General features: G+C 37.4%; 1 protein-coding gene across 1 annotated transcript in view; it reads left to right on the top strand.

Annotated features, from left to right (window-relative positions):
• DCC (DCC netrin 1 receptor) overlaps window positions 1–21,797 on the top strand; it is a 781,864-nt gene that overhangs the window by 370,449 nt on the left and 389,618 nt on the right. Inside the window, exon 8 of the mRNA XM_061169229.1 lies at window positions 21,074–21,230. Within this exon, the coding sequence (XP_061025212.1) occupies window positions 21,074–21,230 (157 nt within the window). The remainder of the gene's footprint in view (window positions 1–21,073; window positions 21,231–21,797) is intronic.

Genomic DNA, 21,797 nt, shown 5'->3' with positions numbered 1-21,797 from the left:
CACTTTGTCCCTTCCTCCTCTGCATAGTTACATAGTTACAAAAAATAAATCTTCCCACCCACAATTTTTAATTTTATTGCCCTGATTATTATTACTTATTTTCTTACCATCCTCGATGGTATTTCCACTCGTTCCCAAGGAAGCACACAGAACGCAAAGTTACCCAGAGTGTGATCACAGGCTGTAAAACCAACTGTGATGCATGTGTCCACCTCCTTACCTGAGACTCTCCCCATAGGATGAGCAACCTTGGTGATGGTCCAGGTACATGCTACCTGGGAATTCATCATGCCACCTTGAGAAAAACTGTTTTTCCATTCTGTCGCCATTAATTTTACTAGCTATTAGACTTCACAATTTGAAAAATAGAATGAACCAAGGGTCTAGTTTGGAATCCAGTACATTACTCCCTATGATGAAATAGAAAGTGGACATACAGTAAGACTGGTGCCAAGTGATAGAGATGCATCAGCATGAATCATGAGTGCTCTGGGTGGGATGACAGTTCCTGGATCGATGTTTGCCATCTGAATGCTTTGTCTCTCAGGTCTTTGTTTGGAAGTCCGGGTGGTTCACATCCCTTTCAACCCTCCAGGCTTCATCTTTCCACAGTGGCTGATAAATGTTCACTATGACCACACTAAGAATCCTAAAACCTAACACTGCTCTTGTTCCTTTTCCTTTTTCTTTTTCTTTTTCCTTTTCTTCTTTTTTAATTTTTTTATTCTTCACTCAGAATGAAATGGTGCACTCCTAAAAGATAAGCATCTTTTTATTATGTGTCTTCGGGGAGCCTACTCTCAGCTTTTTAAAAACCACCAGAGCTAAGAGCATTAGGGTTGACCCAGCAACTGTAACTAAAGCAACAGCTCTTCCCCCTTTTCCAAAGAAACTGTTTTTATATACTGTGGAATTTTTTTTTTTTTAGATTTACAGAAAATGTGTAAAGATATTGCAGAGTTCCTGTATACCCTTTACCCAGTTACCCCCACTATTGACAACTGCCATTACCATGGTGTATTTGTCAAAACTAAGAAACTGACATTAGTACACTACTATGAAATAGACTCTAGAATTTATGTGGATTTTCTGGTTTTTTTGGTTTTTTAAAATTTTTTTTACGTATTTAGGATTCTATATGGATGTTGTCTTTTAGATTTTCCTTGGTATCCTCAATTCTCCTCCCAAGCCAGGTTTCTACTGCCCCTTTAGGCTCTGTGGGGTAAAGAGGAGAGCTCAGACAATAATAGTACTTTAGATGATTTTATAGTAATTATAATATATCTCATTTCATTTCAAAGGCTATGTTCTTTTTTTTTAACTTTATTTTATTTACTTTTATACAGCAGGTTCTTATTGGTTATCCATTTTATACATATTAGTGTATACATGTCAATCCCAATCTCCCAATTCATCACACCACCACCACCACCCCCCCCACCGCTTTCCCCCCTTGGTGTCCATACATTTGTTCTCTACATCTGTGTCTCCATTTCTGCCCTGCAAACCGGTTCATCTGTGCCATTTTTATAGGTTCCACATATATGTGTTAATATACGATATTTGTTTTTCTCCTTCTGACTTACTTCCCTCTGTATGACAGTCTCTATATCCATCCAATTCTCTACAAATGACTCAATTTCGTTCCTTTTTATGACTGAGTAGTATTCCAGTAATATTAATTACTATTCCAGTAATAGTAATGTCTATTTAGGTCTTCTGCCCAATTTTGCATTAGGTTCTTTGTTTTTTTAATATTGAGCTGCATGAGCTGTTTATATATTTTGGAGATTAATCCTTTGTCCGTTGACTCATTTGCAAATATTTTCTCCCATTCGGAGGGTGGTCTTTTTGTCTTGTTTGTAGTTTCTTTTGCTGTGCAAAAGCCTTTAAGTTTCATTAGGTCCCATTTGTTTATTTTTGTTTTTATTTCCATTACTCTAGGAGGTGGATCAAAAAGATCTTGCTGTGATTTATGTCAAAGAGTGTTCTTCTTATGTTTTCCTCTAATAGTGCCCAGTCTTACATTTAGGTCTGTAATCCATTTTGAGTTTATTTTTGTGTATGGTGTTAGGGAGTGTTCTAATTTCATTCTTTTACATGTAGCTGTCCAGTTTTCCCAGCACCACTTATTGAACAGACTGTCTTTTCTCCATTGTATACTCTAGGCTCCTTTGTCATAGATTAGTTGACCATAGGTGCATGGGTCTATGTCTGGGCTTTCTATCCTGTTCCATTGATCTATATTTCTGTTTTCGTGCCAATACCATATTGTCTTGATTACTGTAGCTTTGTAGTATAGTCTGAAGTCAGGAATTCTGATTCCTCCAGCTCCATTTTTTTCCTTCAAAACCGCTTTGGCTATTCAGGGTCTTCTGTGTCTCCATACGAATTTTAAGATTTTTTGTTCTAGTTCTGTAAAAAATGCCATTGGTAATTTGATAGGGATTGCATTGAATCTGTAGATTGCTTTGGGTAGTATAGTCATTTTCACAATATTGATTCTTCCAATCCAAGAACATGTTACATCTCTCCATCTGTGGGTATCATCCTTAATTTCTTTCATCAGTGTCTTATAGTTTTTTGCATACAGGTCTTCTGTCTCCATAGGTAGGTTTATTCCTAGGTATTTTATTCTTCTTGTTGCAATGGTAAATGGGAGTGTTTCCTTAATTTCTCTTTCAGATTTTTCATCATTACTGTGTAGGAATGCAAGAGATTTCTGTGCATTAATTTTGTATCCTGCAACTTTACCAATTTCATTGATTAGCACTAGTAGTTTCCTGGTGGCATCTTTAGGATCCTCTATGTAGAGTATCATGTTATCTGCAAACAGGGACAGTTTTACTTCTTCTTTTCCAATTTGAATTCTTTTTATTTCTTTTTCTTCTCTGATTGCCATGACTAGGACTTCCAAAACTATGTTGAATAATAGTGGTGAGAGTGGACATCCTTGTCTTGTTCCTGATCTTAGAGGAAATGCTTTCAGTTTTTCACCATTGAGAATGATGTTTGCTCTGGGTTTGTTGTATATGGCTTTTATTATGTTGAGGTAGGTTTTCTCTATGCCCACTTTCTGGAGAGTTTTTATCATAAATGGGTGTTGAATTTTTTCAAAAGCTTTTTCTGCATCTATTGAGATGATCATATGGTCTTTATTCTTCAATTTGTTATTATGGTGTATCACATTGATTGATTTGCATATATTGAAGAATCCTTGCATCCCTGGGATAAATTCCACTTGATCATGGTGTATGATCCTTTTAATGTGATGTTGGATTCTGTTTGCTAGCATTTTTTGAGGATTTTTGCATCTATATTCATCAGTGATATTGGTCTGTAATTTTCTTTTTTTGTAGTAACTTTGTCTGGTTTTGGTATCAGGGTGATGGTGGCCTCATAGAATGAGTTTGGGAGTGTTCCTTCCTCTGAAGTATTTTGGAAGATTTTGAGAAGGATGGGTGTTAGCTCTTCTCTAAATGTTTGATAGAATTCACCTGTGAAGCCATCTGGTCCTGGACTTTTGTTTGTTGGAAGATTTTTAATAAGTTTCAATTTCATTACTTGTGATTGGTCTGTTCATATTTTCTATTTCTTCCGGGTTCAGTCTTGGAAGGTTATACCTTTCTAAGAATTATCCATTTCTTCCAGGTTGTCCATTTTATTGGCATAGAGTTGCTTGTAGTATTTTCTTAGGATGCTTTGTATTTCTGCGGTGTCTGTTGTAATTTCTTCTTTTTCATTTTTAATTTTATTGATTTGAGTCCTCTCCCTGTTTTTCTTGATGAGTCTGGCTAATGGTTTATCAATATTGTTCATCTTCTCAAAGAACCAGCTTTTAGTTTTATTGATCTTTGCTATTGTTTTCTTTGTTTCTATTTCATTTATTTCTGCTCTGATCTTTATGATTTCTTTACTTCTGCTAACTTTGGGTTTTGTTTTTTCTTCTATCTCTAGTTCCTTTAGGTGTAAGTTTAGATTGTTCATTTGAAATTTTTCTTGTTTCTTGAGGTAGGCTTGTACAGCTATAAACTTCCCTCTTGGAACTGCTTTTGCTTCATCCCATAGGTTTTGGATCATCGTGTTTCATTGTTATTAGTCTCTAGGTATTTTTTGATTTCTCCTTTGATTTCTTAAGTGATCTCTTGGTTATTTAGTAACGTATTATTTAGCCTCCATGTGTTTGTGGTTTTTTACGTTTTTTTTCCTGTAATTGATTTCTAATCTCATAGTGCTGTGGTCAGAAAGGATGCTTGATATGATTTCAATTTCCTTAAATTTACTGAGGCTTGATTTGTAACCCAAGATGTGATCTATCCTGGAGAATGTTCTGTGCACACTTGAGAAGAAAGTGTAATCTGCTGGTTTTGGATGGAATGTCCTATAAATGTCAATTAAATCTATCTGGTCTATTGTGTCATTTAAAGCCTGTCTTTCCTTATTTTCATTTTGGATGATCTGTCCATTGGTGTAAGTGAGGTGTTAAAGTCCACCACTATTATTGTGTTACTGTCGATTTCCTCTTTTATAGCTGTTAGCCATTGTCTTATGTGTTGAGGTGCTCCTATGTTTGGTGCATATATATTTATAATTGTTATATCTTCTTCTTGGATTGGTCCCTTGATCATTATGTAGTGTCCGTCCTTGTCTCTTGTAACATTCTTTATTTTAAAGTCTATTTTATCTTATATGAATACTGCTACTCCAGCTTTCTTTTGATTTCCATTTGCATGGAATATCTTTTTCCATCCCCTCACTTTCAGTCTGTATGTGTCCCTAGGTCTGAAGTGGGTCTCTTGTAGACAGCATATATATGGGTCTTGTTTTTGTATCCATTGAGCAAGCCTGTGTCTTTTGGTTGAAGCAGTTAATCCATTCACGTTTAACGTAATTATCAATATGTATGTTGCTATGACCATTTTCTTAATTGTTTTGGGTTTGTTTTTGTAGGTCTTTATCTTCTCTTGTGTTTCCTACTTAGATAAGTTCCTTTAGCATTTGTTGTAGAGCTGCTTTGGTGGTACTGAATTCTCTTAGCTTTTGCTTGTCTGTAAAGCTTTTGATTTCTCCATCGAATGTGAATGAGATCCTTGCCGGGTAAAGTAATCTTGGTTGTAGGTTCTTCCCTTTCATCACTTTAAGTATATCATGCCACTCCCTTCTGGCTTGTAGAGTTTCTGTTGAGAAGTCAGCTGTTAACCTTATTGGAGTTCCCTTGTATGTTATTTGTCGTTTGCCCCTTGCTGCTTTCAATAATTTTTCTTTGTCTTTAATTTTTGCCAGTTTGATTGCTATGTATCTCGGTGTGTTTCTCCTTGGGTTTATCCTGTATGGGACTCTCTGTGCTTTCTGGACTTGGGTGGCTATTTCCTTTCCCATGTTAGGGAAGTTTTCGACTATAATGTCTTCAAATATTTTCTCTGGTTCTTTCTCTCTCTCTTCTCCTTCTGGGACCCCTATAATGCGAATGTTGTTGTGTTTAATGTTGTCCCAGATGTCTCTTAGGCTGTCTTCATTTCTTTTCATTCTTTTTTGTTTATTCTGTTCTGCAGCAGTAAATTCCACCATTCTGTCTTCTAGATTACTTATCCGTTCTTCTGCCTCAGTTATTCTGCTATTGATTACTTGTAGTGTATTTTTCAGTTCAGTTATTGTATTGTTTATCTCTGTTTGTTCTTTAATTCTTCTAGGTCTTTGTTAAACATCTCTTGCATCTTCTCGATCTTTGCCTCCATTCTTTTTCCGAGGTCCTGGATCATCTTCACTATCATTATTCTGAATTCTTTTTCTGGAATGTTGCCTATCTTCACTTCACTTAGTTGTTTTTCTGGGGTTTTATCTTGTTACTTCATCTGGTACATAGCCTTCTGCCTTTTCATCTTGTCTATCTTTCTGTGTATGTGATTTTTGTTCCACAGGCTGCAGGATTGTAGTTCTTCTTGCTTCTGCTGTCTGCCCTCTGGTGGATGAGGCTGTCTAAGAGGCTTGTGCCTAGAGTTTATGTGGATTTTGTTAGCTTTTCCATTAATGTTATTTTTCTGTCTCAAGAGCTGGTCCATTATACCATGTACATTTAGTTGTCATGTTTCCCCAGTCTCCTTTTTCTATAATGGTTTCCTTTTTTGCTGCTGTTTACCTTGACTCTCCTGAATGATACTAGCCAGTTATCCTGTACACTATCTCCAGATCTTGGTTTGTTTGAAGCTTTCCTCATGATTTAGATTGGGGTTATGGGTTTTGAAAGAATACCATAGAAGTGAAATATCCTTTTATCACATAATATCAGGGCTATGGGATAGGTACATGACATCACTGTGTATGATAACTTACGTAGTAAGTAAGTTTGCCGGGGTTTTACCATGAAGTTTGCATTTTTCCTTTGCATACTCTTTTCTTTGGAAGTAAGTTACTAAATCTAGCTCATTTTTGCCTCTCTGCCTCTCTTTTTAATGTTTACCATCACCTCTATGACTCAGATCTGGCAAAATTATATCACATTCTCTGTTAAATCTCTAACACCTAGAGAATTGTTGTAGAAGGCAGTATAACCTTGTGCTTTTATCTGAGCAGGGGTACCTCCTCTTCTGAGAACACAAAATGATTGCTCAGAGAGAATTCAATAATAAAACATTTACAGTCCCCAAATTTCCCATCTCTTATCTTTACCCAAGAGAATTAGAACCCAGAAGAGAGAATTTACATATTTGAATTATGACATAGCAGTATTGCAGAGAGGAAAGAAGACATCTTCCCCTCTACTTCATCTTGGTTTTGGTTTGTTTTATTTTCTAGTCATACTTAAGTGGATTTAATCTCTGTCCTGACACAACTATAGTATGGAGGGAACTTTCATAACCACCTCTTCATTCTTATTACAAAATAGCTACAGAATTCCAAACTACATATTCATAATTTAGAAATGTCTCAGTAAGTGTGGCATGGAGCTCTAAACTCTGTACAACTAATTTTTTTCCCCTGTCAAAATATTTACTTGTGAATATAATATATCATTTACTCTTAGCTTTAAATAACCAAAAGTGTGAGATTTATGGTTTCCTTCTCATTTGAAGCTTAATGAGTTTTTACATTCTTGAAGGTGAAGGCTAGAGTACTTTGTATTTTCATGATGACATCCATTATAGTGAAATAATTATTTCTGGTGGAATTAATAATTGCTATGAGTAAAATAAACAACAAGGACTTACTGTATAGCACAGGGAACTATATTCGATATCTTGTAATAACCTATAATGAAAAAGAATATATATATACACACACATACACACACACACACACACACATATATATATATAACTGAATCACTTCACTGTACACTTGAAAGTAAAACAGCATTGTAAATCAACTATGCTTCAATAAAAATTAAAAAAATAAAAACAAAATAGTTGCTCTGTGGAGGAGATAATAGGAATTTTCTTTTTCTTTCTTTTTTTTAACTTCTTTATTGGAGTATAATTGCTTTAAAATGGTGTGTTAGTTTCTGCTCTAAAACAAAGTGAATCAGCTATATGTATACATGTATACCCATATCTCCTCCCTCTTGCGTCTCCCTACCACTCTCGCTATCCCACTCCATAGGTGGACACAAAGCACTGAACTGATCTCCCTGTGCTGTGAGGCTGTTTCCCACTCGCTATCTATTTTACATTTAGTAGTGTATATATGTCTATGCCACTCTCTCACTTCATCCCAGATTACCCTTCCCCATCCTGATGTCCTCAAGTCCATTCTCTACGTCTGTGTCTTTATCCTGTCCTGCCCCTAGGTTCTTCAGGACCTTTTTTTTTTTTTTTTTTTTTTTAGATTCCATATATATGTGTTAACATACTATTTGCTTTTTCTTTGTGACTTACTTCATTCTGTATGACAGACTCTAGGTCCATCCACCTCACTACAAATAACTCAATTTCATTTCTTTTTATGGCAGAGTAATATTCCATTGTATATATGTGCCACATCTTCTTTATCCATTCATCTGTCAGTGGACACTTAGGTTGCTTCCATGTCCTGGCTATTGTAAATAGAGCTTCAGTGAACATTGGGGTACATGACTCTTTTTGAAATATGGTTTTCTCTGGGTATATGCCCAGTAGTGGGATTGCTGGGTCATATGGTAGTTCTATTTTTATTTTTTTAAGGAACCTCCATACTGTTCTCCATAGTGGCCGTATCAATTTACATTCCCACCAACAGTGCAAGAGGGTTCCCTTTTCTCCACATCCTCTCCAGCATTTATTGTTTGTAAGTTTTTTGGATGATGGCCATTCTGACTTGTGTGAGGTGATACCTCATTATAGTTTTGATTTGCATTTCTCTAATGATTAGTGATGTTGAGCATCCTTTCATGTGTTTGTTGGAAATCTGTATATCTTCTTTGGAGAAATGTCTATTTAGGTCTTCTGCCCATTTTTGGATTGGGTTATTTGTTTTTTTGATATTGAGCTGCATGAGCTGCTTGTATATTTTAGAGATTAATCCTTTGTCAGTTGCTTCGTTTGCAAATATTTTCTCCCGTTCTAAGAGTTGTCTTTTCGTCTTTTTTCCTTTGCTGTGCAGAAGCTTTGAAGTTTTATTAGGTCCCATTTGTTTATATTTTTTTTTATTTCCATTTCTCTAGGAGCTGGGTCAAAAAGGATCTTGCTGTGATTTATGTCATAGAGCATTCTGCCTATGTTTTCCTCTAAGAGTTTTATAGTGCCTGGCCTCACATTTAGGTCTTTAATCCATTTGGAGTTTATTTTTGTGTATGGTAGGGAGTGTTCTAATAATTTCATTCTTTTATTTGTAGCTGTCCAGTTCTCCCAGCACCACTTACTGAAGAGACTATCCTTTCTCCGTTGTATAGTCTTACATCCTTTATCAAAGATAAGGTGACCATATGTGCATGGGTTTGTCTCTGGGCTTTCTATCCTGTTCCTTTGATCTATATTTCTGTTTTTGTGCCAGTACCATACTGTCTTGATTACTGTAGCTTTGTAGTATAGTCTGAAGTCAGGGAGCCTGATTCCTCCAGCTCCATATTTCTTTTTCAAGATTGCTTTGGCTATTTGAGGTCTTGGAATTTTTGAATATATTGAAATAAAAGTTATATACTGATACTACTTCCCCATCTTTTCTAACTCTCTAACTTATTGGCTTCGTGCTTAGTTCAATTGATTTGTGACAGCTATTTGCATATTAAGCAAGTCAATCCTTTTTAATATTATTAAAAATATTGTCCCAGTTTCTAATTCATATTTCAATGTCATTTATTATGCTTTTCCATACAAAAGTTTTGGTTTCAATACAGTCATATTTATCAAGAGTTTTCTTCATGGGTTCTGTTTTTGTCATATTCTGAGAACTGCCTCCCCACTTGAATAGCAGAATGTATTCCCCTCTGTTTTTTCTTGAGCAGCTTTCTGATGTTTGGTTTTTTTTACATTTATTTCTGGACACTCTATTCTGATATTCTGGCCTATTGTTCTTTCTGACTCTCTTTGCAGTAGTGCACAGAAACTTTTAGCATCTCATCCAGTATCACACAGAGAGTAAGTCAATGTGTCCTGTTTGACTCCAATAAGCCCTTAAACTCTCACTCTCAGATCTGCCTCTTGAGGTAGAGATTTATAGATCTTTCTAGTGTAAATTTCATTTCTAAGATTATTGAGCCTTCCTGTGCAAGGACAGTCTATATTTTAGCTTAATGTAGAAAATTCTCATGTTTATTAAGGTGGTAAAATAGTCACAGCAGGGGCTGGTGCCATTTGTTTTCCTCTTTATTTTTAGACTGTGTTTAACTGAATTCAAAGTACTTTTTTTTTTTTTATGTGCATCATCTGCTATATTTTGTGTCTTCATGGTCATATTGAAGAAGAGGGATGCTCATGCAACATTTTGACACTGGGAAAAATCCAGAGACAGAAGGCATTATAATGAAGTCATGTAATCAGTAGTGACCCTGGCACAGAATTCCACTGTTTTGAGCCTCCCATAATCAATAGTGACTCTAATTCCAAACTTTTTCCATATCATGTTTTCTTTAAACCCAGCTCTCACCCCTGAACTAGATAGTTAGGCTGCCATTGGGTTCCAAATTCTGTCTCAGATTTGGATGAGTCACTTTCAAAAGAAAAAAGGGGAAAAAAGAGAGAAATAAAAAAGTAGAAAAAAGAAGAGAGAAAAGAGACAGAGATGGAAGTTATTGTTGCTTCCTAACATAACAGAACCTTAGTAGTAGCAACCTTAGGGATTAACCTATCTGCACCCTAGAAAATAATTGCCCAGCTACTAACTCATGGAGAATATAGGCTGTCTCCTAATTGCAATCCCAGGATTCTTACTTTACTTCAGAAAAAAAAATGTCATCCATCATACCTCTTACTTGATGCTGATGAACATGTGAACACAGGCCAAGCACATGTTTTGCTTTAGCTAGAGTAGCAACCAGGAGTCAAACTTAAAATAGATACCTCTGTTATGGTGGATGAACACCTGTATCTTATATTTCAGAATTTCACATGCCTTATGTTATATTTTGAATTATTGGATTATTTTACCTGCCATAATTCAAATTGATATGGGTCTTTAGGCAAATCAACATATTGAATGATTAAAAAAAAAATCTAACAAGACTTTTTAAAAGATCCATCTTTTCTGCAGGAATTAATATTGTTCTATTTAGAGTGACCAAGGAGAATACTGGCATTTAATGCACATCCACAATTTAAGATTATCTAATGTGTTTTTATTACTTAATCAATCATCTCTGGTAGTTATTTCTTTTGTTCACCTACTTAATAGATTTGAAGAATGAATGCTAGGTTCAGGCCAATAAGCCTCTTTTATGGTTTACAGTTTTACTATCATTTTCCTCACTGCAGTACATTAAAAAAGAGAAAGGATGAGCTTACATGAGTAAGCACTCAGCTGTGGTTGCAAATTCTCCATGCTCACCATCTTATTTCCCAGAGAGGGGACTGTAATAGAATTGGTCTGTCTGTCCATCTCTCTCAGCTGTATATAGGCTTAGAAGGACACATTCAAAAAGAAACAGGGATCTAAGGAAACATCATTCATACACATTCTCTGCCCCCTGTTGTTTTATGGTGGCTTTATAGCAGTGATATAATGTTCTGCTTGTATAAACTTAATCGGAATAAGTAATAATTTATCTTTGCTTTATATTCTCCTTTATTCATTTTATTTTTCTTTCCCGTTAATTTGTTTTGGTAGCTATAAAATTCAAGGGTGAATAGCTAGGGGTTAGAGTCAAGTGTACGGCACACAGATGCTCAGTAAACCTCCACATCTTGCCAGTGCCCCCAGCCTTCAGTCTCCTCACACTCATTCTCATCCTGTCCATAGGAGACATGGCATTTGGTGAAGGTCAGTCTGAAATTATGACTCTCAAAGACACTTCAGAACATTGAAAGCAGCCCATCCTGGTATAGCATTTCTATGACTATACTTACACAGTACTCTTAAATAAATAATTTAGAAATCTATTTTAAATCCCATGGACTGGGGCTTCCCTGGTGGCTCAGTGGTTAAGAATCTGCCTGCCAATGCAGGGGATATGGGTTTGAGCCCTGGTCTGGGAAGATCCCACATGCCACGGAGCAACTAAGCCCATGCACCACAACTACTGAAGCCCGCGCACCTAGAGCCCATGCTCCGTAATGAGAAACCCGCGCACCGCAACGAAGAGTAGCCCCTGCTCACCGCAACTAGAGAAAGCCCGTGAGCAGCTACGAAGACTCAACGCAGCCAAAAATAAATAAATAAAATAAATAAATTTTTAAATCCCATGGACCGAGTTGGAAGTTTGCCATTAGTAGAACTCATTGAACCATCAAATTGGAGTTTTTTTTTTTTTTCTTTTGTCACTTGTTATTCTGAAACAGTAAAAGCAGTTGTTAAAAGTACCTACGCTACTAAAGAGAGTAGCTTAAACCTTTAGTTCTTCTTATGTAATTTGCATTATCTTCAACTTACTTTTTCTTAAATTTCTTACTGGAAGAATTCAGTTACTTAACAACAACAACAAAAATTAAAATGCTCTAGCACTGACTCAATTCTTTTTTTTCCCTTAACAACACAGACTGTCAGCTATTTTACATTGGTAGTGTCTTATTATCAAAGGAAATTGCATGGAAAAGCACTGCTTCTTAAAGCCTGCCATGTTGATTTGTAGCTTTAGAGGTATCTGATTTGTGTTCTTTAGATGTTCTCCATGGCTGGAGAAGAGGACTGCATGGCAGTCGGGACAAAGCACCATATGGTTGGGATGAGGTGAATGATCATAAAGGCACATGAGAGATGGGAGGAGAGGTGTCACTTGTCAGTCTTTATCCCTAGAGGAAGCTCTGGTGACAGGGGAATGATTGAAATGGCACTTTTGGGGTCCCTGGGCATGGAGAAGGGATAAACAATGACTAGGAATTCAGTGACATAAACTCAAGGGAAAGGATGGAAGCAAAGCGAGCTGGGGATTGGGTAGAAGTGTAGCTCTCCTGAAGTTGGTGAAAGATGCTGGGGAGAGACATTGATGGGAGAGATGATTAAAGATGGCCTCGTAAAACCCTGGAATAGTGACAGATGGAAAGGCTACAGTGATTAGTAAGAAAATACAGAGAAGGAAAGAAGACCTGAAATGAAGTAAACTCTTGTGGGAGGAGACATGTGTGATGATAAAGAGGGAAAACAAAGGATGAATTTTTCTCTTCTACCTGATAAGGGAAATAGGCACAGAGATGGAGGGGACCAAGTCCTGTCCTTGGATATAGGAAGCACTCTTATCCCCAACTCACTTGACCTATCAGAGCCCAAATCCTTCTTAAAGCCTTTACAGTAGGGTGTCTAGATTTCCAGCCTGACAACTTGACATTGGGCCAGCAAAAACAGACTTTCTGCTCCCTGGATCTAAAGATAGAGAAGTAAAAAATACCATTTACTGAATACAAATCATATACTAGGGGCTGTGAGCAGCCCTTAAAGTCCATCTCTCATCATCAGTCAACCCTGCATGTTAAATATTTTGGATCAGTTTTTAAACATGGAAAATAATCTTCAAAGAAGCTAAATAACTTCTCAAGTCACATAGTCACAGAGTGTCAGAGCAGGGATCCAACATCATGTCTATTTAATTTCAGTTTTCTAGTCAAAACCATTTGTTTACATAACTGATGGATTAACCACCTCCACAAACTGCTTGTGACTCTTGCTCCATTTTGGATAAACTCTTTAAAAGATATTTCCCTAAATAAACAAAGTGAAAATAAAGAAAGCATTAAAAGCATACAACATATGCGTTTACATATATACAATGTACAGATTGTAAACACATTCATTCACACGTGTGATGGTTGACCAGTTCACCTGATATTATTTTTTTCTTCTCATTTTGTCTTTTGAAAAGACTTTAAACTCAGAGAGATGTAGTTATCTCTGCTAAAATGATAATACTTTCCAGAATTTGTTTTTCTTCTTATCTCTTTGTGTGGCCATAGGTAATTTTTCTTAGCATACTACCTTGGCCTGGCAATTCTCTTTGATGTGTGGTCCTGGGATAAGCATCAGACTTCTTATAACAGATCCCCAGGTCAGGGCTGCACAGGTCAGGCCAAACCAGTTTTCCAGGCTTCTTTTCTGCTTCTTAATGAAAGTGTTATTGCTCTTAGAAACATTCCTATATGAACACATGTTTTACATTGTTTGGTACATAGTTGGATTTCAGAAATATTTTCCCCTGTTTGATCCAAAATGAAATATTCTTATACCACTAGCCTACATTCCCTGGAAACCTCCCTCTGAGTTCAGTTTTTCACTCCACTTTGTAATTTATTAGCAGAGTAATAATGATTAGCATAACAAGCTTGCAGTGATAGCTCAGTCCCCTTCCAGTACCTAATCTCAAATACCCATTTTTCATGGTGGCAAAATGAAATTTTCTAATCAAAGTCTAAACATCGTAATTTCACAAGTTTGCAAAGCCTTTCATTTAGCTAACAACTGCAAGAATGCGTTGGATGCCTAGGATGTGACTAAATACAGTGCACTAGATTTGGGGATTAAACTGTGGTGAACGGTTTAGACTTGGTACCTATTCTTACCAAGCATATCCTTTGGGATAGGATACAAAAAAGTGACTAGACCACAACAGTGCAGTGTAGGACGTGTCCTGAGGGGCTGCTTATTCTTCTTGTGTGAAAGCTCAGCAGAGGCACCTAAGTCAGGATGGGGATCAGTGAGGTGACTCCTAGGCTGAACTCAAGAAGCCCAGGTCAGAGCAGCAAAGCAGTTGGAGGGAGGAATTCCATCCAGCTCAGGTTCAGCACACGGAAGTAGCAGAGGTAAAAGCATGAGGTTCTCATGGAACCCAGCAAGTTCAGCTTGGAGAGTTGAGAGATAGCAAGGAACCAGGCCTGCAACTGAAGCCTTTGGAAACTCCTCAAGGCTAGCTTCTCAACCCCAGAGACCTTCAACTGGATCCTTTATCAGGCTTAATGCTGCCCAAGACAACTGAGACAGTAGACTGGGATGGGAGGAGCCATGTTGGAGGTGGGAGGAGATAGGTCCTTGAGGGTAAAGCGGAGGCAGGGAGAATTCCCGAGCTGGCCTTCCTCCCTGGAATTGGGAAACGGATTAAAACAGGCCTTCACACCTTGCCTTACATGTCCTCATCCATCTGTGAATATTGAATGGATTCATTATTGGTTACATGCATTGATTTACCAAAGAAAATTCATACATGTATGATCCAACTCCATAGCACTCTTACTATGGATAGTTTATAAAATGATGAATTAAATAGGTTTCTGGGAACAGAATAGAAATGGTTTAGTGAGAAAGTGTGTTCTGATTTCTAAACAACCATCCTGCCAAAACACTTAGAATGGAACACGTTTGTAACTAAGAGACTGTCTCAAACTTTATAATTGTCTTGCATGCATATACCTTATGTCTTCAAATTAGTTCCAGGCTCTCCCAAGACAAAATTCATGGTTTAAAAATAATTAATTCTTCACTTCAAGAATAACCATAGGAGATTATAGACATTCAATAAATAATGGTTACTTGTTTTTAGATACTAATCCAGTAAGTTATTTCATGTAAATATTTAGGTTTAATGAGATATTGTACAGTTCATTCATTGCTATCTCATACTAACCAAAAATGAAAAATGGTTTCAAATCACTATTTTTTTAGTCCACATTTCTTAGATTTATTAAAATTTGTAATACACTAGCTCAAAAGCCATGATTCTTTGAATTTTGAAAATAATGTGGAACTTTAGAAAAAAAATATTAGTCTTTGTCATTTTCAACCATATACAGCCAAGCTTTTTTCGGTAAGCTTGTGAAATTACTTTGTGAACTATAAAAACTCCAAACTACAATTTAAATGTTATCTACTTCTCCATTTAGACAATTAAAAGCTAGAGTTTGGTGTCAAAGGAATAACAACAAGAAAAAAGTCCAAAAGGAAAAGACATAGATGTTTGCCCTTAGCAGTTAGATGATCCTATCATTTCACTAATGTTCTCTGTTTATATTTTATTTTTATCTAATCTTCCAGCTAATAAAAAGATGCAATAAATAAAGCATCTGGCTGATCTGGTTTCTACATGTATAGTATTTTAGTTCTATAAAATAAAAATAGACATGGGGAGTAACAGGGTTGGTTGTATGATGTTTAATGCAAATTAAATATTTTTGTGTTTTTATGAATATGTCTTATCATCTTTCATATGTCTCACAGGGATTGGAGGTCAGGCATTGTTAATAAGCTCAGAGAAAACTTAATGTCCATAAACACTGTATATTAAAAATCCAACAGAAAGAAAGCATCTCTGGTATCTAGAGGGAATGTAGATTTACAGAAAAATTAACCCAATATTGTAATCGTTATCAATGATGTTGCAATGACATCACAAAAATGTTATTATTATTGGTTTTGAGTTTCAAAACTATCTATTCTTTGGATTTACATTATCTTAAGAAATCACCTCCTTTCCGGATGTTGCTATGATAAAATTTTTTTAAAAGAGGGTCTTTAAAAAAAAAACAAAAAACTATGTTATACTGTGGCAAATTCACCTCTTCTTCTCCATGACAATAGATAAAGAAGCTGTAACCATGACAACAGTAATGGGTCAGGGAGATTAGGGCCAGACTGGAGATTAGGCCTCCAAGAGCAAAGAAAAGAAGTCCTGATTGGTTCTTTATTGAGAACTTATATGATGACAAGTTACCGTTGAGAGAAAGCATGAAGGATTACTAAGAACAAAAATGATTTCTCTTGTATAAAATAAGAAGCCGTTCCTTTGTTAAAAACGTGTCCCTTCCTTTTCATATAACGACTGTTGAAATTGAGGTAAAGAGTCCATGATTAATTCTCTCCTGAGCTTTGTCTGATAAATCGAGTCTAGACTAGCTCTGTGAGAAGACACTTTGGAAGCCTGGAGCAAAAAGCATCTGTGTGGACCCCCATCACCCTCCTTGTTGGCAGCCTCTGAATGGGTGGAGAAACCAACTCATTTTTGATGTGGTACCATCTATAAGCAGAGTGCTCTTGGCAGAAAAGGATTTGAAAATTTCTTTCCTGTTCTTTGAAAACTTATCTTTCTAACTTCTTGAAAATTCTCAAAAGAGTTTTCCAAGCCATCATTGTTCACATTTTGTTTTTAAGAAATCTTTTATTAAAAAAAAAAAAAAAATTGAAAGGATCCCATTTTCTTTAAAGTGGTGAGATGTATAGGTATTACATTTTGAGAAAACATGCTAACTGTGATTTTAACATGGATTCATTGATAAAGGGGGTATTTGCTATTTTTGAAGTGATAAATTTACAGACATGAGAATGTTTGGTCAAATGGTATGAATATTTTTCATTTTAAAGTATTTTGCCAAATTGACTTCTAAAAAAGATTGTACTCTTACAAACTTCAGCTGATAACATGAGGGTGCTATACCCTAGCCAACGTTTTATATGAATGTCTTTAGAGTCGTGCTACTCTGACAGATTTCTTTTTTTAAACCTTTTTTTTCTTTTTTAATATATTTATTTATTTATTTTTGGCTGTGTTGGGTCTTCATTGCTGCACGTGGGCTTTCTCTCGTTGTGGTGAGCGGGGTCTACTCTTCATTGCGGTACACGGGCTTCTCATTGTGGTGGCTTCTCTTGTTGCGGAGCACGGGCTCTAGGCGTGCGGGCTTCAGTAGTTGTGGCTCACAGGATCTAGAGCACAGGCTCAGTAGTTGTGGTGCACGGGCTTTGTTGCTCTGCAGCATGTGGCATCTTCCCAGACCAGGGCTCGAACCCGTGTCCCCTGCACTGGCAGGTGGATTCTCAACCACTGTGCCACCAGGGAAGTCCCTGACAGATTTTTAAATAGTTTATTCTGACAGATTTTTTTTTTTTTTTTAGATTTTGTTTAAATACACATTTCTTTTATTATTGTCAGGTTGAACCCTATTTTTAAATAAAGTTATTCATTATTTTATTGATTTTCAGACATTCTTTTTTATTATAGATATTAACTATATGTCTGTTAGCTATTTGACAAAAACTTTGAATCAGTCTTTCCAGAGGAAACCCATCTAAACTAATTCAAGAGGAAAGTAGGATTTAAGTGAATGAGATGGGCTTGAGTGGGAACTGCCTGTGCAAAGGCCCTGGGGAACTGCCAGGGGTTCAGCCTGGAGAGAGCATGTTCAGTGTAAGCATCAAAAAGCCAGGGCACATCATGTGAGTCCCATGAGAACAGTGGCCTCATCTCCTCTGTGCTAGAAGAACGGCTGGCATAGGATAGGCGCTCTGTGAATATCTGCTGAATGAGTAGAGCTGATATGGACACATGCAAGCCTCTGCCCAAAGCTGTTATTTTTCTGGCAACAGAACTCACGAGGCTATTGTGCAGGAAGGTTATTTCCCTGGGATTATGCTCAGCCTACAGTGGAGGAAGAGTGGGTAGATAAATCCCCCAACATGCTTCCCTCAGGGACATACTTCTCTAGAGTCCTGTGCTGCATTGTCACCCAGAGTCTCCAGTAACGTTGCCCTTCAGTTACCCTGAATGACAACCAGTCAGATAACTCACTCTTTCTAGCCTTCCCTCCCTGCCCGGTCTCTCTTCCCAAGTCCCCACTGGTCTTTCCTGTGATCACCTTCCAAATAAAGTATGTGCACTTAAATCCGCTTCTTAGGGCATCTTGATGGGGGAAGCCAAACCAAGAAAAATGGTAAACAGGAGCAAGGCCAACAGGCAGATTGAGAAGTTTAGAGTTTCTCTGAGGTAAAGAGCAGACACCGAGGAGAAATAGTAGAGGGATATGAGCAGGTGTGTCTTTTGACACGTTGATTCTGGATGCTGTACAGAGAATACATTTGAGGGAGGTGAGTGGAAGGAAAGCAGAGGAGCTGGAAGACAGCTGTGGTGAGTCTGTTGAGAGAGAATGACAGCGACAGCATGGATAGGAGTGTGGACGTGGAGATAAGAGAGAGTAGATGTAGCAGATGTCCAGGAAGGGGAATCCTCAAAGGCGTGAGTGAGGGTGAGTCGGGAATAGGGGATACATTTCAGGATTCTAGGCTGTAGATTTGAGAAGAAAGTGTAGACACAACTGAGTTAAGCAGCCCAGGAAGAGAAGCAGGCTGAGGGGGTCAGTGAGGGGGGCAGGGAGAGGATAAATTCACTTCAGTGTGCTAGTTTGAGCTGTCCATGGTGTGTGGAAGCAAAGGTTTTTGTCAAGAGGCTTAATATCACCCATATTTTTGAGAGAGATGCTCCCTATCCAGGCATCAATCTCTCCCCCTCCCCTTATTACCCTGCCATAAAAGATCGACTAGCTTACCATCAGTCTTCCATTTATTTCAAATACTGTGCTGATCAAGAAAGCAAGGGGAGGGATAAACTGGAAGATTGGGGATTGACATATACACACTACTATATATCAAATAGATAACTAATGAGGACCTACTGTATAGCACAGGGAACTCTACTCAATACTCTGTAATGACCTATATGGGAAAAGAATATTAAAAAGGTGGATGTATGTACATGTATAACTGATTCACTTTGCTGTACACCTGAATTAATACAACATTGTAAATCAACTATACCCCAATAAAAACTTTAAAAAAAAAAAAGAAAGAAAGCAAGGGAAATTGTATCTACAAAGAAGTTGGCTTAGAATCTATGGAGCCAGAAATAACTTTGAAAGCTTTTTGCAGTTCTTGAGAACCTCTGTTTCTGGTTCTAACTTGTATTGTAAACTGATAGTTTCTGGAACCATTGGGAAATGCGGTATTCCCCCCGCCCCCCAAATGGATTTTCCAGCTAACAGGAGTTTAGTTTACGGCAGGAATGCCCACTCAGCCAGCCCCTGGAGAAAGTAAATGCAAGAATGGAGACTGAACTTCGGTAAGAAACTAGAGAAAATGGCCCACAAAGCCAGTTTGAAGACTAAATGTAGACACATGGGTACTTCTGCTTTGGGGCTAGGAATCACCTGTCAAAATGAAATACGTGTTCTTTAGACTTGGGAACTTGAACAAATAAGAATAAAATAGAGCTATCCAGCAAATATAAATTATGAATTCACAAACACATACACGCACACACACACATCTATTACAAACATCTATTACAGATTATAAATGCCTCAGGTGTTTGAAAAACCAGTTTTCCCACTGTGGATGATTCAGTTATTCCTATAAATAACAATCATTAAATTTGGCTATAAATATGGTGATACTAAACAAGCATGGTACAATGGTACATCTTGATGTCTGGTGGAATTTTTTTGTCATTTCTTCTACTAGCAGGTAGTCCATGAGAACTGCTTCTACTTTTTATCTCTCATCAACATTTAATTTGCTACTTGTAATTTTCTCTGATCTTTGAAAATACAAGAACAAGGTCCTTCAAATTGTATCTAAAACAGTGTAAATGGGCTTCGTCTGAGTGGAGTAAGGTTTTGTAATAACTAGTTGGTTACCTGAAGCATTTATCAATACCTGTAGGGAATTCACTGGTGGTCCAGTGGTTAGGACTCGGCGCTTTCAATGACTTGGGCCTGGGTTCGATCCCTGGTCGGGGAACTAAGATCCCACAAGCAGCTCGGTGCAGCAAAAAAAAAAAAGCTTGTAAGTCTATGTTTCCCTGTTTCATGCCCTAACAGAACATTTTTCCTTATTGTCATGGATCCCTTTAGTAATAGAAACTGGACAAATATGCAGTAGAATCATATGTTATTAATTTGCCAATCTTTTATAAACCCCAAGAAATTCTAATACATCTTTTTTTTTCATTTTAAAGATTTAATTTTATTTATTTTTGGCTGCGTTGGGTCTTTGTTGCTGCGCGCGGGCTTTCTCTAGTTTCAACGAGCGGTGGCTACTCTTCGTTGCAGTGCGCGGGCTTCTCATTGCGGTGGCTTCTCTTGTTGCGGAGCATGGGCTCTAGGTCCGCGGGCTTCAGTAGTTGCAGCATGCGGGCTCAGTAGTGTGGCTCGCAGGCTCTAGAGCGCAGGCTCAGTAGTTGTGGCACATGGGTTTAGTTGCTCTGCTGTATGCGGGATCTTCCCGGACCAGCGATCAAACCTGTGTCCCCTCCATTGGCAGGCAGATTCTTATCCACTACGCCACCAGGGAAGTCCCCATTTTTTTTTAAATTGAAGTATAGTTGGTTTACAATGTTGTGTTAGTTTCAGGTGTACAGCAAACTGATTCAGATATAGATATAGATATATATTATTTTCAGATTCTTTTCTCATATAGGTTATTACAAAATATTGAGTATAGTTCTCCATGCTATACAGTAGGTCCTTGTTGGTTATCTATTTTATATATAGTAGGGGTGGAAGAGGGATAAATTAGGAGTTTAGGATTAACATATACACTCTAATACCTTTGATTCTACTTATTGTTTCTTTTCTTTCTCTTTTGTTCCTTCATTTAGAATCTATGGGAAGATACCATTCTATGTTTGCTAACGGGTCTGCTTTGCCTTCCTATGCATTTCCTACCCATGTCCCAACACCTCTGACAGCCTCCTCTCCTTCCTCCTTAGCTATCCCGAGCTCCAGCATCCTCCCTTCTGCTCCCAGAGACGTGGTCCCTGTCCTGGTTTCCAGTCGGTTTGTCCGTCTCAGCTGGCGCCCACCCGCAGAAGCAAAAGGGAACATTCAAACCTTCACGGTTTTTTACTCCAGAGAAGGTGACAACAGGTAGGTACTACCAATGAAATTCAGCTTAATCCAGCAGGTCTTTAAATGTAGACTGTGGCGTGATGGCAGCGGGAGGTCTTGAGCAGGAACTTTGGAGACTGTGGGAAATCTCTCCTCTGTGCCCTTCACTCATTACTCGGTGGAGATAACATGTCTCTGTTGCCTGTGTGGGTTTTTTTTAAGGCAGGATTGTGTACAGAATCAAATTCAATCATTTATAGAAAACTTCCTTGAAAAAAAGCAAGCATGTAAATATATGATATCAGGTTTTTTTGTTTGTTTTTTTAATTTCCTTGAGTTTCAAAGTGGTAAGCAGAGAACAGAATTGGGCTGTGTATTGATAGAACCAAGTGTGGGAGAACCAGTGTGGCAGGGTGCAATCTCAGCTCTGTCACTGACATCACGTGATCTCAAGAAAATGACATAACTTCTCTAAAGCTTACTTCACTCTTTAATAAAGAGGAAATAATAGTACTTACCTTGAAGGTTTTTGTTAGGATTAAATTAGGTTGCATTTACAAAGGTCATTTAAGAGTATCTAGTATTTGCTAAAAGTTCTTAATATCA

Source organism: Eubalaena glacialis, chromosome 15 (assembly GCF_028564815.1).
Source record: "Eubalaena glacialis isolate mEubGla1 chromosome 15, mEubGla1.1.hap2.+ XY, whole genome shotgun sequence".
Classification (NCBI taxonomy): domain Eukaryota; kingdom Metazoa; phylum Chordata; class Mammalia; order Artiodactyla; family Balaenidae; genus Eubalaena; species Eubalaena glacialis.
The sequence above is the reverse complement of the archived record's forward strand: the minus strand, read 5'-3'. Positions and strand labels throughout refer to the sequence as shown.